This window comes from Vidua chalybeata, chromosome 21 (assembly GCF_026979565.1).
Source record: "Vidua chalybeata isolate OUT-0048 chromosome 21, bVidCha1 merged haplotype, whole genome shotgun sequence".
Taxonomy (NCBI): domain Eukaryota; kingdom Metazoa; phylum Chordata; class Aves; order Passeriformes; family Viduidae; genus Vidua; species Vidua chalybeata.
The window spans coordinates 1,662,903-1,678,480 of NC_071550.1; the positions used below are offsets into that span (position 1 = coordinate 1,662,903).

At 60.7% G+C, this 15,578-nt stretch overlaps 1 protein-coding gene across 1 annotated transcript; it reads right to left on the reverse strand.

Annotated features, from left to right (window-relative positions):
• Positions 1-2,464: 2,464 nt before the first annotated feature.
• PTGS1 (prostaglandin-endoperoxide synthase 1) lies at positions 2,465-13,278 on the reverse strand. The gene is made up of 11 exons (XM_053962519.1): positions 13,170-13,278; positions 8,126-8,242; positions 7,857-7,997; positions 6,988-7,131; positions 6,457-6,638; positions 6,301-6,384; positions 5,749-5,995; positions 5,178-5,464; positions 4,371-4,518; positions 3,709-4,082; positions 2,465-3,631 (listed from the first exon to the last, which is right to left on the reverse strand). The coding sequence occupies exons 1-10, from the start codon at positions 13,276-13,278 to the stop codon at positions 3,727-3,729; spliced, it is 1,815 nt and encodes a 604-aa protein (XP_053818494.1). The 3' UTR covers positions 2,465-3,631; positions 3,709-3,726.
• Between the last annotated feature and the right edge of the window lie 2,300 nt (positions 13,279-15,578).

The window sequence follows — 15,578 nt, forward strand, 5'->3', positions numbered from 1 at the left end:
CAAACCCTCTCCTGCTGCTCTGTGTCCAATGGCCTGGAGCAAGGTGACTCCTGGTGAGGAACCTCCTGTGCTCAGGTAGGGGAGAGGTGGTTTGCAGTGCCAGTAGCAAAAAAAGGAGAAGAAAAAAAGGTCTGAATCCAATTAATCATTGATCTGGAAGAATATAACAAGCACAAGGGAGTGAGGGGAGAGAAGCTGTGCCCTGACCCTGCTGCTCGTTCGTGCACAGGCCACACGGCTGTGAGCAGGGAGAGGAGGCTGAGCTGGGAAAAAGCTGCTGCTGCTCTTGCCCTTTCTTGAAGCTGAATTTTCAAGGAGTTCTATAAATAGGAGTTGAAAAAGCACTTGTCATGTAGGTGTGTTGCCTCTGGGAAATGTTCTGTGTTGGAAGGAGCAGCGCAGTGCAGGGAGGCAGCCAGGAATGGTGGGTGTTACAGGCCCTCGTCGTGGCATCACCTGGGTTTGCTCACAGTTCATGATGTTCCAATACAAACAGCAGAGCCTGGGCACGGAATGTGAGTGCACAGGGAAGCACGGATGGTTGCTTGGCAAGGGCAGGAATGAAATCCCAGGATGAGCTCAACATGGACATTTAATCATGGTGCCAGCATGAGTGCCAGGCAAGATTTAGCAAAGAAAAGATTACACTGAGTTTTTCTGGCCTCCCATCTGCCTTTTCTTTGTAAAATGTTCAAAATATAACTTTGCTGAAAATCCAAACAAGGTTTCCTGTGCAGTCACTGGCCTGACTCCTGCTGGGCGAGTCCGGAGACTCCCTCCAAGGGGGGATTGCTTTTCTCCTCCTGCTCAGTGAATCATCGCCTCTGAGGCCACACAACCCCAGATGAATGTTTTCATTGTTGCTGCAGGAACCCAGGCAGCCCCATCCTCCTGTCCCTGTCCATCCTCACCCCAGGCAAGCCACAGCTGAGCTCCTCAGAGGCCTGTTTAAAAACACAGAGGATGTCCTACGAGCTGTGTTTACCAAGAGCTCAAACAGAGGGTACTTCTGGCAGCACTCCCCTGTGCACTGGCCCCAGAGCACAGCAGGGAGCCCTTGCCGTGGTTGGTGATGCTGGTGGCCACACCAAACACCACCATGTGTGGGTGCAAACACTGCCTTGGATGAGCTCTACCTTGTGCTGGACAAACTGGTGACGGTGGGACTGATTTCTGCAAGCTGCCATGGCTGGAAAACCAGCACAGAAAACAGAAGAGCTCAGCAGTGCTGGGCTGGGGGAAGCTCTGTGTGCGGGGCTGTGGGTGCCTGGGCTCCTGGGGGAGATTTCAGTAGTGTGTTGGATGCTGTGCCTGGGGTTGGTCCTTCAAAGAAACGATTTCAAAGCTTTTCCTGCTCGCAGGAGGGAGATGCTTCGCTGTCCTGGCCTGGCTGGAAGAGGTGCCAGGTTTGCTCAGCTGAGCTATCCCAGTGGAACGTTCCTCCTTGGTGGCAGAGAGCACCCAGGCCGCTCTGGGTGTGCCCAGGGGCTCTCGTGCAGTTATCAGCCGGTCCCAAAGCAGCGCTGGCAGCCGCCGATAGCCACGAGCAAGCGCAGGATGTTTGTGGTTTAACTGAAAGCAGCCGAGCTTGTGCCTGTCGCCAGCTGGATGGGAAGGATGCTCGGGGCTGGAGCAGCTCCCTGCTGGAAGGGCGGTGACACGCAGAGCTCGGCTGTCCTGGGGAAGGACCGTGTCCTCCTCCTGCATTGCTGCTCAGCACTTCTGCACGACACGGTGGGACTGGGAGCACTGGGCTGTCCGCGTGCCAGGACTGGTCAGGGCCAGCCCAGGGCAGCACAGAGCAGGTGAAGCTGCCTGCTGTGCCTTCAGGGGGTTGTGTTGGCCTCTCTGCCTCCCCACATCCCGTAGGAAACTAAAATCCAGATGATATCCTGGTAATTTCTGAAGGGTTAAAGAGTGAGTGAGAAGGCTCGTGCCTTGGGAGTCTCTGCTTGGACATGTTCCCTCGCTATGACGTTCTCCTACTGCATCTCTGCCAAGGCACCAGCCCTTTAAACCTCCCTAGTTTAAAATTCCTGTAACACATCCCTGGGAATCCTGCTGGGATGGAGCAGAGGCTCAGGAGTGCTCCCCTCCTCCAGGGCAGCACAGGAAGGAGCTGCAGCTGCATGCTCTCTTACAGACGGGCTATTTCGTGTCTACAAAACACTCAGGGCAGCCAGATTTATGTGTGGATAGTTTTTATGTGAGAGAAATACACAATGTTGGTCTAAGCAGTGTCACCATGGAATTACAGAATATCCTGAATTGGAAGGGACCCACAAACATCATCACAGCCCAACTCCTGGCCCTGTCCAGGACAACCCCAACAATCCCACCCTGTGCCTGAGAGCATTGTCCAAACACTCTGAACTGTGGCATTTGAGCAGCACAGGGCTGGGAGGTGGCTGGAGGGGAGTAAAGTTCAAACTGCCTCAGGACACTCAGAGACCCCCACGGAAGCTTCTAAGGGAGAAGTTGCTCCATTTATTGCTTCAGGTGCAGTCAGCAGTGGCCCAGCACAGTGCTGGTGGGCACAGCCAGAAATAGAGGAGTTTTTAAAATCGTTTGTTATTTTAAATGTCCTTTTTCCTGGAGCTTAACCAGGATCTGATGGAGATCAAGGCCAGTGACAGTGGCTGCCAGCTACTACATGGCTGGGCTGGGCAAGGGCTGAGCTCTGTTTTGGGAGGAGGACAGAAGCAGGCTCTGTGTGCTGTGAGGATGTGTTTGCTGAGCTGTTAGTGCAGAGAAGGGTGATGGTTTTGGGATGGAAGAGACTCCATCCCTTTGTGTGCACAGAGGTAGCATCTCTCTCGGAGCAGCCCCGGGTTGGCAGCCAGCGGCCAGGGTCCAAGCCAGCATGACACAGGAGGTCTGGGGATCTGACCTCGTGCTTCTCTCTGGTCTCCTCCAGGAGAGACACTGTTTAGGTTCCTTCTCCCAGCTGTGCATGTGTGCTGGGTAGGCTGTCACAGGAGAATTGGATCAGAACAGGCTTCTACTGCAAGCTCAGCCACCACTGGGCAGCACAAACACTGTGTCCTCCCCATCCCTTTGCATGCTGCCACCTCCTCTGCATCCCTCGGGCAGCTCATCGCTTCACCAGGTGCAGCAAGGGAGGAGGGAGTGCTCCCTGGGCTCTGGGCTTCTGTTCTGAGCAGGAAAAAGAGTCTCTACTGGAAATAGATGTTGTGTGAAGAAAAATTGGACTCCTGGTGAGTAAGGATTAAGTCAGTGCTAACCAGTTAACTAAAATGAATTTTTTCCAGTCTTACACTTTTCACTAATTCCAAAAATGGTTTTCAGGCATAACGTGGATATGACCCCTCTGGAAGAGGGGCTGCTGGTGGCCTGGTGCTGGGAGGCAGCGGGGATGGAAGGTGACAAAGCACTGGGGAACTCCAAAACTCCAAAGCTTGCATGTTTTGTGCAAGGTATTCGCTATCAAGAGAACTGGGTCTGCTGAGGACAGAGCTGGCAGCCACACTCCTGAGGCACTCGAGTTTTTCAGAGAGCTGGGAGCAGCCTCTCCTGGAGGGCTGGCATGGAGGACACCCAGGGTGGGACCATCTCCTGTCCTGTTTCTGTTTGGCACGGGCGTGGCAGGTTCCTGCATCCCCACCGTTCTCTGTAGGGAGGAACAGGATCCTCAGCAGCAGGCTGGGAGCTCAGCTCAGCCTGCACCAGGGCAAGGACAGTCCCTACCTGGGCAGGTCAGCCCTGCTAGAGCTCTGTAGATGATCCAGCAGCCCGAGGGCTGCCGCGTTCTGCAGCGTCCGGCACGTGGAACGCCACGTACGGGCACTTCTTCACGTTGAGGCACACGAGCTTCTCGAGGGATGCCGTCTTCACGATCTCAAAGCCAGTTGCTCCGCCAAAGGTACTGGGTTTCCAGTACTCTGGGGAGCAGATGGGATTTCCAAAAAGCCCCTTCAGGGAAAATGGAGCTCCAATCTCCACCATGCTTTCCCCAAAAATGCCGTTGGGTTGGGGTTTCTCGAGCAGCAAGCCTGGGTAAAACTCCAGAGCATCAATGTCTCCATACAGCTCTTCCAGCTCCGCTGCCTTCTCTTCCTCTCCTGCACCAAGTGAACATCAGAGTGCTTTAGCAAGAGACCCACACCTGGCAAAGGAAGAGTGGCTCCCTCACAGGCAGTGGCAAGCCTGACACCCAGGCCAGGGGCTGTCCTCTGGACCAGTTCTCCAGCCCCCAGGAGGAAGGACCCCTGCATCCCCTGCATCAGCCCAGTCTGCCCCACTGTGGGGCCATGAGCAGGCGGGGCTGGGATGGGCAGGAGCAGCTGCTCAGCTGCACAGAGCCCTTGCCCTGCCCCAGCAAAGCCCCAGGAGCAGCGCTGCAGCCCTACCTGTCAGCTCCTGGAAGGACCTGTAGGGCTTCATGCCAAACCTTTTCCGATACTCGTTGAAGGGCTGTAGCCTCAGCTGCCGGGACTCCTGGATGACCCCAACGGCCACGTGCAGCACATTGGCATTGATGGTCTGTCCCCCACCGATCTGGAGGGGAGAGCACAAGGAGGAGCACACATCAGGCACAAGGCAGCACCTGCGTCGGCTCCAGAGGGCCACCACACTAAAGCATCCATGTCCTGGGCCCCTGTTGTGACACCAGCACATCACTGCAGCAGCAAGAGGAGGGGGAGGCGGTGGGCAGTGCAAATACCAGCTGTAGAGCAGCTTGGTCAGGACAGCCCTGCTCCCAGGGCAGGGCACAAGGCAGGACAAGTCCCCGATGGACAGTGACCCAGTGACTTTGCTGGACGAGAGAGATTTCCGGCTCACTGGGAGAACCCAAAAGGCCTCAGGCTCAGCCTCCTCCTTTGCACAAGCAAAGAGGGTCAGGAATGGAGCCACAATCGCTTGGAAGAAAACATCCATGCGATGGCAGCAAAGAACAGTGCCAGACGATGCTCCAGGCCCCGCTGCTGCACAGCCGGGCTGGGGAGCTCCCGGCTTCCACAGGCTCCTGGCATCACCAGAGTGTTTACTGCAGAGCACCAAGGGCAAGCAGCTGGGGCTGCCCGGGCCAGCCTTGCCACAGTGGTGGTGGGAAGGACTCCTGATGTGCCCGTCAGGTGCTGCCCTGGGCAGACTCGGTGTGACATGGGCACCACGGCATCAATGTCCCTCCTGGGGAGGGCAGAGCAGGACCTTACCCTTCCTGCCACCTGCTTGGAAAAGGACTCCACCAGTGCCTCCACACCATAGTCCATGAGCATGGAGGTGTTGTAGAGGAACTGCTTGTAGCTGTACTCTTGTCCCTGGATGATGAAGGAGTCGGGCATCAGCCCGTGCCAGTGATAGAGCTGGTTGAACTCCACCGCGATGCGATTCCGGTACTGGAACTGTGACCCAAACAACAGCTCAGGGTCGAACTTGAGTCTCAGGTAGTACCCACTGAGGTGCTGGACGTAGTCCTCAACAACGATCTTGATGGTCTCCCCTGGGCAGGAGAAAAGCAGCAGCTGGCAGCAGCAGGAGGCACCAGCTCTGTACCTGAGATGTTACCCACCTCTACCACAGCAGCCATCCACCTCCTCCTGAACATTTTGGATGGATCAAGGCCAATTTTTTTGCTATGTGGACCAAACCAAACGATTCCCAGAAGGATGCCAGAGGAACTGCCTCAAAGGCGGTTTGGCCATCACCCTCAAAAAGAGGCCGGCCAGCGTGTGAGTCCCTGGGGGCCGCCCAGGGGGGTGGGACGGGGCGATGCCAGTTCCTCACCGATGAGGATGAGCCGCGCGGTCTGGAAGAGCTGCTCGTCGCTCCAGGTGGGGTGGTCCCGCTTGAGCAGGTCGCAGACGCGGTTGTGCTCGCGCAGCCAGAGCGTGGCGTACACGCAGAGCCCCGGCAGCAGCCCGAACACCTCCTGCCCCACCGCCAGCTGCTGCTCCTCGGGCACGCCCGACGGGTACACCATGTGAACCGGAGCCTCGCTGACCATGGGCGGGTACACCTCTCCATCCACCACCTGGGGACACATCAGCGACAGGGGACAGAAGCATCCCAGTAAAAGCCTGCCCAGCCATGAGCTGTCTCCCTAAGGGCACCACATCTGCTCTCCTGCAAGAGATGAGTGGAATGGGAACACCTCCCTCCTACAGCCCCAAACGCCCCTGCTGCCATCAGAGCAGCTGCACCCTGAAGATTGTCCCCCGGCCAGCAGCCACACAGGGCATCAGGGCTGGGGTCTGCCAAGAGCTGCCAGAGGAACATGGGCTTCAAACAACCCTAGCTCACAGGGCTGGGATGTATTTCAGTTGTGCTGGGTGGTACCTGGAATTTCAGCTTCCCATCTCGGAAGAGCCGCAGCTGGTGCTGCCGCTGCAGATTGTCCCCGTACAAATGTCCCAGGTCCACCTGTGGAGAGAGCAGGGCATCAAGGCTGCTCCGAGAGGCATCCCAGCACCCCCTCGCCTCCGCTGCCCTCACCCCGTGCCCCAGCGCCTTGGTGAAGCCACGTCCCATCTTCCCAGATGTCTTGAAGAACTGGTGGGTGAAATGCTGGGCGAAGAAGGCAAACATCATGTTGGTGCCTCGGGGATCAGCCTCAAACTTCTGCCGCAGCAGGAACCTCTCGGCCAGGAGCTGGGGGTCAGGGAGCTGCAGCTTCCCTGCAGAGGATGGAGGTTGAAGGAAGTGCTGACCCAGCCAGGTACTGGTGCTGTCTGCGGGGCTGCTGCTGGTGTCTGCTGCAGCATCAGGCACAGATTCATCTGCACAGACACCTTGCAGCCCTCTCACACAGGCCATGACATGCCCCAGCAGCTCAGCTCAGCCTGAGCTGTCCCAGCAGCAATCCAGATGCCATCAAGCTCCTGCTTGCAGAGCCAGTCTGGGCAGGACGGTGGTAGCATGTGGCACTGCCAGTGGTGCTTTGCAGATGTGTCCATGGCAGCAAAAGCTTGGCCATGACTGGGTGGGAAACACTCAGGGTGTGGGTCCCCTGGGCCAGCCACATACCTTTGGTGCCCATGGGCGTGGGGCAGTTGTCTGGCACGGGCGGGAGGATGCGGGTGTAATAGCTGACGTTGGCATAGGCCTCCCAGCTGATGTAGCCGTAGTCAGAGTTGAAAGTGGGGGGGCTGGGGATGAGATTGGCACGAACTGAAAGGAGAGAGGGGGATCACCACTGTGGGGCTTGAGGCAGCAACCCACAGGCTCTGCCCCTGCTGCCTGTCCACCTGCTCTGTGCTGCCAGACACGCTCCTGACACCCCAAAAACCAGAAAGGTACCAGTGGAGGCACGTGGGTGTCCTGGGCTTTGCTCCGAGCCTTTTAAAGGCTGCAATTCCCTGCAGAAAAGGAGGGCTCATGCTAATGTGCTAAGTGGATTCTTGGATGATGAATGAGATGACAAACCCATAGAAATGGTGAAACCAACAGCCGGATCCTTGTAAGCGTGTCGCTACGGCTGCAAGAGCTGGAACCTAAATATTTATGCAGAGTGATGAATATGGGGACATGAGTAACAAGGGCCATATTTCCAAGGGCTGCTTTCTGTGCAGCTGTGAAACAGCTCCTTGGCCTGGGGAGTGCAGCATGCCAAGAACTGCTCGTGTTTTCCAGCCATCTGGCAGCTTGGCACGGTGCTGGGGACCCCCTACACCCCACTGCAACCTGGCTGGGCAGCTCCCCAAGGCACAGTAACGGGTGATGGAAGGACAGGGTGACAACCTTCTGGGTCTTCTGGTGAGGTGACTCAAGCCTGATGCCCACCCTGCTCAGAGGAGCTGCTCAGCATCGCTGCAGCCCTTCTATCCCCACACATCTGTCCATGCCAGGGGGTCCTCAAGTCCTGCTGAACCCCAAGACCCTCTCCAACCCCTCACCTGTCAGCACGAGCCTCATGAGCGTGCCCCTGATGAAGGTGCTGTTGATAATGTCCCAAAACCACTTGAAGTGGGTCAGGATGAAGTGGTAGAAGGCAGGACTGGGCTTCAGCAGGTTGTGGAGACGTGTCCAGAACTCAGCTGGGAGAAACAGACCAGTCACTCTCCCTGCTGAGGAGCCAGCCCACCCACACCCGCTGTCAGTGAGTGCTGTGGGCACGGTGCTGCCCTGGCACCCACGGGGGCCAGGTCCCGGGACAGGGACTCACGGGAGGTGCAGTTGACCCCGTAGTACCCGGTCCGCGTGCAGTCGCACTCGTATCCTCTCAGGCCGACCCTCACGCACACCCCTTGGTTCTGGCAGGGGAAATAGCAACAGGGATTCACTGCAGCGGGGGGAGAGAGAGAGAGAGAGACATCACCATCCAGCCAGCACATCGCTGCATCCGCTGGCTCCCTGCCCCTCAAGAGGGGACAGCGCCTCGGACGCAGCCCAGCTCAGGAGAGGAGCTGCAGTGCTGCAGGAGCCAAGCACTGCCCTGGTGCGGTGGTCTCCCCCATGCCTGGGGGCGTAGCTTCGTGCCTGGGGGGCTGCTGTGCCCCCGGAGCCCCAGCAGGGGATAAAGCCGTGCAAGCAGCCAGTGCCTTAATAATAACAGCCATTGTCAGGGCCGTTTGCTTTGGCAGGGGCCCCTCGGCCCCCGCCGCCCCGAGCGGATGGAAAGGGCCTCCCTGGGCTCACTCCCGGCTCCCGCCCAGCCCCTTCCTCCACCACCTTCATGCCCAGCCTGCAGGGACGAGATAAGGGCCCCTTCCAGCCCTTCCCAGGGCTGTGGGATTACGTGGGACAGGGAGACCCCCTGGCACAGAGCGGCTCCCACGCTGCGGCAGCTCCCATCCACACCAAGCCTCTCCGGGCTGTCCTGGAGCAGGAAGAAACTTGTAACTCCACCATCCGCAGCCCCTCCAAGAGCAGCAAACATCAGGAGATAGGGAAACACAGTCTAGGGTGGCCAGAGACTCCTCTCCCTTCCATCAGCCAAAGGAGTGCTCTGGAAATTGGGATGTTCTCTGTCACAGCTGCCTCCTGAAATCCTCACCAATGGCATTCTCAGCTCACCAAGCCAGAGCCTTTGTGCCAGGAGGGAAGTGCCTAAAGCCCAGGCCTCCCGGAGCACACCTGGCTTTGTTCAGAGCACACTGGAGGCTGCCAGCCCCACCAGGACACACAGCGCTCATGGATGAGGTGCCACCAACCCAACCCAGTGCCCAGCTCTGGAGCTGCTGGCTGCGGGAACGGGGGGCGGGCAGCGCACCCCGAGTGCTCAAGAGACCCACAGCCACTGCCAGTGTGCCCAGTGCCACAGCTGATGGAGGAAGGTCTCCTGAGCCCATCAGCTGCTCCGTGTGGCTCGTGAGCTCACCAGATCCCTGCCAGACCTGCTTCAGGTTCTTCTGGAATTTGGGAACAGGTTCCATTGTTGGGGTGGTGGGATGGGAATGCAGAACAGAAACCACATTTTTTTCCATAGGAAATTGCAGCTAAAAATTAACATCTTTGGAAAGTAAAGGTAATTTTGTGAAGTTGCTCAGTCTCCCAACAGGCACATACTCAGGGCAGGGCAGGGAGCCTGAGGCTCAGCCAGCAGCTCTGCCGAGCATTGCTCAGCCCTGTGGTCCCAAATCCCTCACGGCACAGAGCCTGACTTGCCAAGACGTGTTCAGCTCCCAGCACTTCCATCAGGCTCCCCTTTCATCTCGGATCTTTTCATGTCTCTAGACGGGAGGCAGCAGGCAGGATCTTATTTATCTCAGACAAATTAAGGTCAGACCACCCGTTCAGATTTTTGCAAGATGGGAATTTTTAGAAAGGGGGAGGTGTTGCAGCACAGCTGGAGCATCCTCTGGGCTATTCCCACGCCGGTAGCTCCACACGTGGCTCTGCTGCAGACCCGGTAAAAGCCCCGAAGAGCAGCCCCGTGCCGTGCCCGGAGCAGCTCGGGGGGAGCCGGGCCCTTGTGGGCGCCGCAGCCACAGGGCTGGGAGGATGCTCCGGCACGGCCGGTCGTGTCCTGCCCGTCTCCTCGGCTGATATGGGGAGTCAGGAGAAGCTCGCTCCGCCGGGGCCCTCCCCGGTGCAGGGCTCGATGGCACGTCGTGCCGAGCCCTCCTCCGAGGCGGGTTTGGCAGCCTGCCGGGCCTGGCCGGGCCGCCTCCTCCTCCTCCCACGGTTCACCGTAGTGTCAGTGCCGCCGGGTCCCGGAGGTAGGGTGGGAGCGGCATGTTCCAGCCAAAAGGGTGGGAAAGGGGCTGGAGCGTGTCCTGGCCCGCGACACCAACCCCATCACATCCTGACGGAGCCTCCCTGTGCAGCAGCTCTGTGCCTCTCCACACCCCGGCCAGGAATCCTGCGCCGGCCTTGCCAGGACGGCTCCAGGTATGGGGAAAGGCGCTGCCAGCGCGCACGGGGAGCGCGGCTCCTCCGTGCCGGCAGGGCCGGTGCACACGCTCCATCACCGCTGAAAAATGCCAGATTTCGGGGACAACATCCGCTCCACAAACCGCAGCCAAAGCAACCTGGGGTGAATCATGGCTGGGATGGAGCCGGGCTCGCTCGATGGGACATGGCCCCACCGCCGCAGGCTTTGAAGACGATGGAACGCTTACGCACTTGTTTTTCTGATCCTGGAAGGTTTCTCGGGCCCACGAACTATTCACAGCACACACACCACAGCCAGATTGTCATCTGCAACCACTTCTGGCAGCACCATGAGCAGGAGCAGCGTGCCAGGGCCACAGCTGTGTTCCACGTGGGCTCAGTGATCCTCCCCCTGCACCTGAGCCAGGCTGCCTGCCCGGGATGGCCTGGAGGGGTGACAGCCCCAGGGCTCTCGTGTGGTAGCTGGCTTCACTCTGCAGCCCGGGCTGGCTCTCTGTGAGCCCCACTGCGGAGGGGATGCGCTGGGAGGAGGCACAGAGGGTAGTGGAAACAGACACGAATGCAAAGCAGCTCTGCCAGAGGTGCCCACCTGCCTCCACACAGCGGGGCCTGTGCCCGACCTGCCCCGTGGCTGGGGCTCGGGCACACGGTGATTTTGGGGTGCTGCCACCGCTCCTGTCTGGCAGCGTGAGTTGTGCAATGGCTGCTGAGAGGACAGTTTAGGTTTACTTTGCAAGAACGCTTGAACAAAACTACACCCCTGAAGGCAAGTTAGTAGCCAAGGGCAATATCTGCAGGGAAAACTGAGAAACACCTTGGGACCAGCCTGGCTCTGCTCACAGCCAGAGGAACAGTCTACAGAGAACAAACACCATGGCTCAGAGCCAAAGTGCAGCCCGTGAGGAGTCAAGTAGAGTGCTCTGAGCAGCAAACATCCAGTGAGCAGGAGATCCCAGCCTCAGCCCAACATCCTGTTATTTGGTCTTCAAGAGCAGATCCGAGGACTAGATTAGGGCTGTGGTCCTCCTGGTGCAAAGCTGGGGAGGAGCAGAGCCCTGACGCTCTGCTGACAGCACCTCGGGGCACAGCACAGTTCCCCTAATCTCTCAATCAGATATCTCCCTCCCTAATTAAGGCTTGGAAAAAAGCCGTCTTTTCATGTATGTCATGTATCCCAGGTATTTTTTTTTCCCCCACACAATGAAATTTGCTTTGATCATGCTGTGCAGCAATCAGCTGCAGGGCTGCACCATCCCAGCGTTGCATCTCTCCCAGCTGCTTCAGGCACGTGGGTCCTCAGCATGTCCCCAGGCCCTGTCCTGTGATCAGCAGGATGCACAGACACTGGCCCCAGCTGTCCTCAGCGCCCAGAGGAATTTCTCAGGAAGATAAGACACATGTAAAGAGATGGCCAAGCCAGAGAAGGAGCAGCGCAGAGGCTGTCCCTTGTCTGTCCCCACCACCCGTGGTCCAGCCCAGCCAGTGACAGCCAGGTCCATCCCCTGGGGGCTCTCCTTTCAGCAGATGTGGCTGATATGCCCTGCAGTGGGGTGCCTGCCACCTCCCCGGCCACACTGGTGTCACCCAGCCCCACTCTTTCTGGTGGCTGGACCTGTCACATCCCGCCAGGTCACTCTCCAGCTCCTGGAGTCCCCTGCAGAGCTGACATGGCTGCCCTCTGCACGGCCATGGGATCCATGCAGCCATGGGTCATGTTCCCTTCCTGGAATGTTCACAGCTGAGACAGGAAAGTCTGCACCTTGAGGTCACTGCTTTTGCAGAGGACCAGATGCTCCAGCACAGAGAAGTCCCTGCTCTCCTGGCAGGATGGGGTGGGAAGGGGGGCAGGCAGTGGAAAGGCAGCACCCCCTGCTCTGCACCAGCTCTGCTCAGCCCAAACCCTCTCGGTTTGGGTCACTCCTGCCATGGCCCCGCTCCCCCTGTGATGGGGGCTCCTGCTGCACTCCACATGTTCAGCCTGCACTGTAGGGGCTGGGGACAGAGCTGATGGGGTTTGAGAAAGGGTTTTATTTAACCGCATGCTCCATGGGTGCCTGCCATAATCAGCATTATTCCTTGACATCTCCTGGTGTGCCCGCGGTTGGGCAGCACGTGGTGAACTCTTCCAGCTCATGGGCATGGGAACGCAACGATGGCTGAGGCCACCAGAGCTGCTCCCAGCCGATCCCAGCCCTCCCTCCTCACTCCCGGCCGCAGTGTCACCGGGCGTGTGTTTGGGGACAGCGGCAGGGCAGGGGCATTGTCCCCCTCTCCTTCGAGAAGCCCGGTCCCGGACGGGAGGCACTGCCCCTCAGCCCGGTGCTGGGGCCGGCCCGGGGTGGCCGCGGTCTTGGCGGGGGTCCAGCCCTGTCGTGCGTCCCCGGCCGCCTCGGGCCAGCGATGTCTCTGCCCCGGGCCCTGCGTGTGGTCCCTGCGCGGTCGCTGCGGGAGGCGGAGGGGAAGTTTGTTCTACCCGGGCGCTTTTGCTCCCAGCCGGGCGTGACGGGCCGAAACCTGCGGGCACCCTGACCCGGGCGGTGGTCGTGGGGCTCCTGCCGGCCTGCCCACCCTGCCTGCCCTCCGCCCCGGACACGGGGGGCACCGGCGGGCTAGGACGAGCCAGGGGTGACGACTGCGATCCCGCCCGGGACCCGCCGGACCGCGGCCCGGTCCCGCAGCGCCCGCCCCGCAGCGCTCCCCTTCCCCGGGACCCCCGGTACTCCACCCTGCGGCACCAGGTCCCTTCGCGGCCCCCGGTGCCGAATGTCCCCTGTTCGGGATGTCGCCGCTCCACCGGTACAGAGTCCCCCGCGTCTCCCTCCCTCCCTCCCTCCCTCCCTCCCTCCCTCCCGGTGCGGTCCCGCCCCGCGTACCGGAGCCGGTGCCGGCGGCGCTCCCGGCGGCGCAGAAGAGCACGGCGTGGGCGAGCAGCAGCCGAAGCCCCGCGGCCGGCGGGGCCCGGGCCCGGCACCCACCGCCCATGGCGAGAGGCAGCTCCGCCGCGTCCCGCCGTCGCACCCGGCGCGGCCCCGCCGCCCCCGCCCCCGCCGCGCTGCCTCCCGCCCCCGACGGGACGGGACGGGGCCGCCTCCGACAGCCCGGCCCGCCGGGGGACTGCCCCAGCTGCGCTCCCCTCCCCTGGTCCGCTTGGCCACCCCTGCATCCCCAGCCGTGCCCCGATCCGTGTCTGTCCCGGGAACCCCAAGTTGCCTCGTTTCCCTCCCAGTTCCCACCTACGCGAACATCTCCATGCCCAGCTTTTGGTCCCCACATCCTGCCGCATCCCCACACCCACGCCCTTGTTCCCACGTCCCCCTACATCCCAATTCCACACCCCGGTCCCCGGTCCCCCAGGACTCCATGCCCACCCCCTCATCTCCTTGGCCTGGCTCAACTCCTCCGACTGGCCGCAAGAGGCTGCCCTGGCAGCGCTGCCCGGTTGTGCCAGGAGCCCGGCTGCCCACGGCCGCCAGCGGCCAGAAAAGCTGAGTTTATCGGTGAAACCATCGCTGGGTGTTTCCTGCGGATGCTTTGTTCCCAGCACCAGCCGCTGGCAGCAGGACAGGATTCAGCCAGCCCGGCCCGGGCAGGCACCAGCCACCCCACAGGAATCGTGTGGGGCTGGGAGAGGCTCTGCAGGGCTCTGGGGGTAGGCGAGAGTATGGTGAGCTGCAGACCCGGCTGGGATGTCCCCGGACTGGTGGAACCCAGAGCTCAGAGCCTGCTGACCCTTGTCCCGTGCTGCGCTGTGGAAGCGGCGGAGATCCCAGCGCAGGCCTGGCTGTGTGAGAGGATTATCGCGGGTTTTGCTGCGCTGCAGGAAGCCCTGGCAGGCTGGGGGAACACAGTTCCTGCCTGGATCCCGCTTGATTCCTCTGCGGGGTTTCAGCAGCAGGGAGGGAGTGTCCTCGCAGGGCAAGTGGCTTTCACAGGTGTCCAAAAATGAACAAGGGCCTCAGATCCAGCTTCAGCAGGCAAATGCAGCAGCCATGACATAAACATGAGCTCAGCGGGCTCTCGATGCGCTCACGCAGGGTGGGGACACTGCCTCTGCTCCCACTGACGAGCTCACACGGGGAACGGGGGCACGTTTTACTCTGTGTGTGCAGTTGGTGCAGTCAGCGTGTGCTCCTGCCCCCTGCCAGCCTCCCCAGGGTGTCACAGCCCAGGGAAGGCAGTGGTTCACCCTGTGGGTGTGTGTGTTTCCCCTCCATTCCCTCTTGCAGCACCACCAGCCCCAGCTCTGGCCGGTCCTGCACCCGATGCTTGACACTGTTGACCGCAGCACGTGTGACCTGGCACAGCCTGACCCCTTCCCCCTGCGGGCCAGCCCAGCAGCCCTTGGGGATGTCCCGCTCCAGCAGCGCTCCGTTCTCACTGCCCCCTCCTTTCCCTCTCACCAGGTTTCAATAACCACTCTCTTGCACAACACCGGAAACGGTTGCAACAGCCCGGGGCCAGCTGTCTCGCCAGGGCTGCCACGGAGGGGCTGTCCCGGCACTGCTGGGTGAGGGAGGGGGCTCTGCTGCCGGCTGCAGCGTGTCCTGCGGGCTCCCATCACTCCTGGTGTCTCTCGAGTACCCAGACTCCTCACTCCGGTGCTCAGCTCTAAACCAGCAGCCGCTGAACTCCCTGGTGCCAGCCCCGGCTGCCAGCAGAGCTCCCGTGACTCTGTCTGAGCTGCAGCCCACGGTGTCTGACCTCAAGTGCCAGGGTGGCAGCCAGCCCTGGGTGCCCAGACGAGTTCCTGTCCCGGCCAGGGCAAAGGAGGGTGGTGTTGCTCGGGCGCTGTGTGAGACTGTGGTCTCACAGCGCTGGTGCCAGGCCAGAGCCACCCGAGGCACAGAGGGCACATCCGGGGATTTGCCACAGCCTTGGCAACCTGGGCGCTGGGTCTGGCCAGCAAATGCCCTGACACCACTCTGGAGTAGAAAGGGGATCTCCAGTGCGGTGCTGCCAAATCCCACGCGTGCCTCGCTGCCGTGTGCTGGGGAAAGCAGGAGACAAAGAGACCCCGCTGGGGTCTGGCTGCTCCGGGGCTGCTGCTGCTGCCCCGGGGACCCGCGGGATGCTGCGGGAATGGCCGCGGGCCTTCGGCTGCGCTGTAGGACAGGACGGAGAAGGCAGTTTCGGAGCCGTGCTGGGGTGCACCAGAGCCCCTCCTGAGGCACCGGTGAGAGGTCACCGCCCCGGTCACGGCACCGCGTGTCTGTCCCGGCGGGGGCGGCGGGGCCCCGGTGCTGCCGGCGCGTCCTCCGTAGGGAGGCAGCAGAACACCGCCG

Coding starts and splice junctions, on each gene's coding strand:
- PTGS1 (XM_053962519.1), bottom strand. CDS start 13,278: ATGGGCGGTGGGTGCCGGGCCCGGGCCCCGCCGGCCGCGGGGCTTCGG. Junction 5,996..6,300: donor ATGGGAAGCTGAAATTCCAG/GTACCACCCAGC, acceptor ATGTGTCCCCAG/GTGGTGGATGGAGAGGTGTA. Junction 4,083..4,370: donor GTCCTTCCAGGAGCTGACAG/GTAGGGCTGCAG, acceptor CACTTGGTGCAG/GAGAGGAAGAGAAGGCAGCG.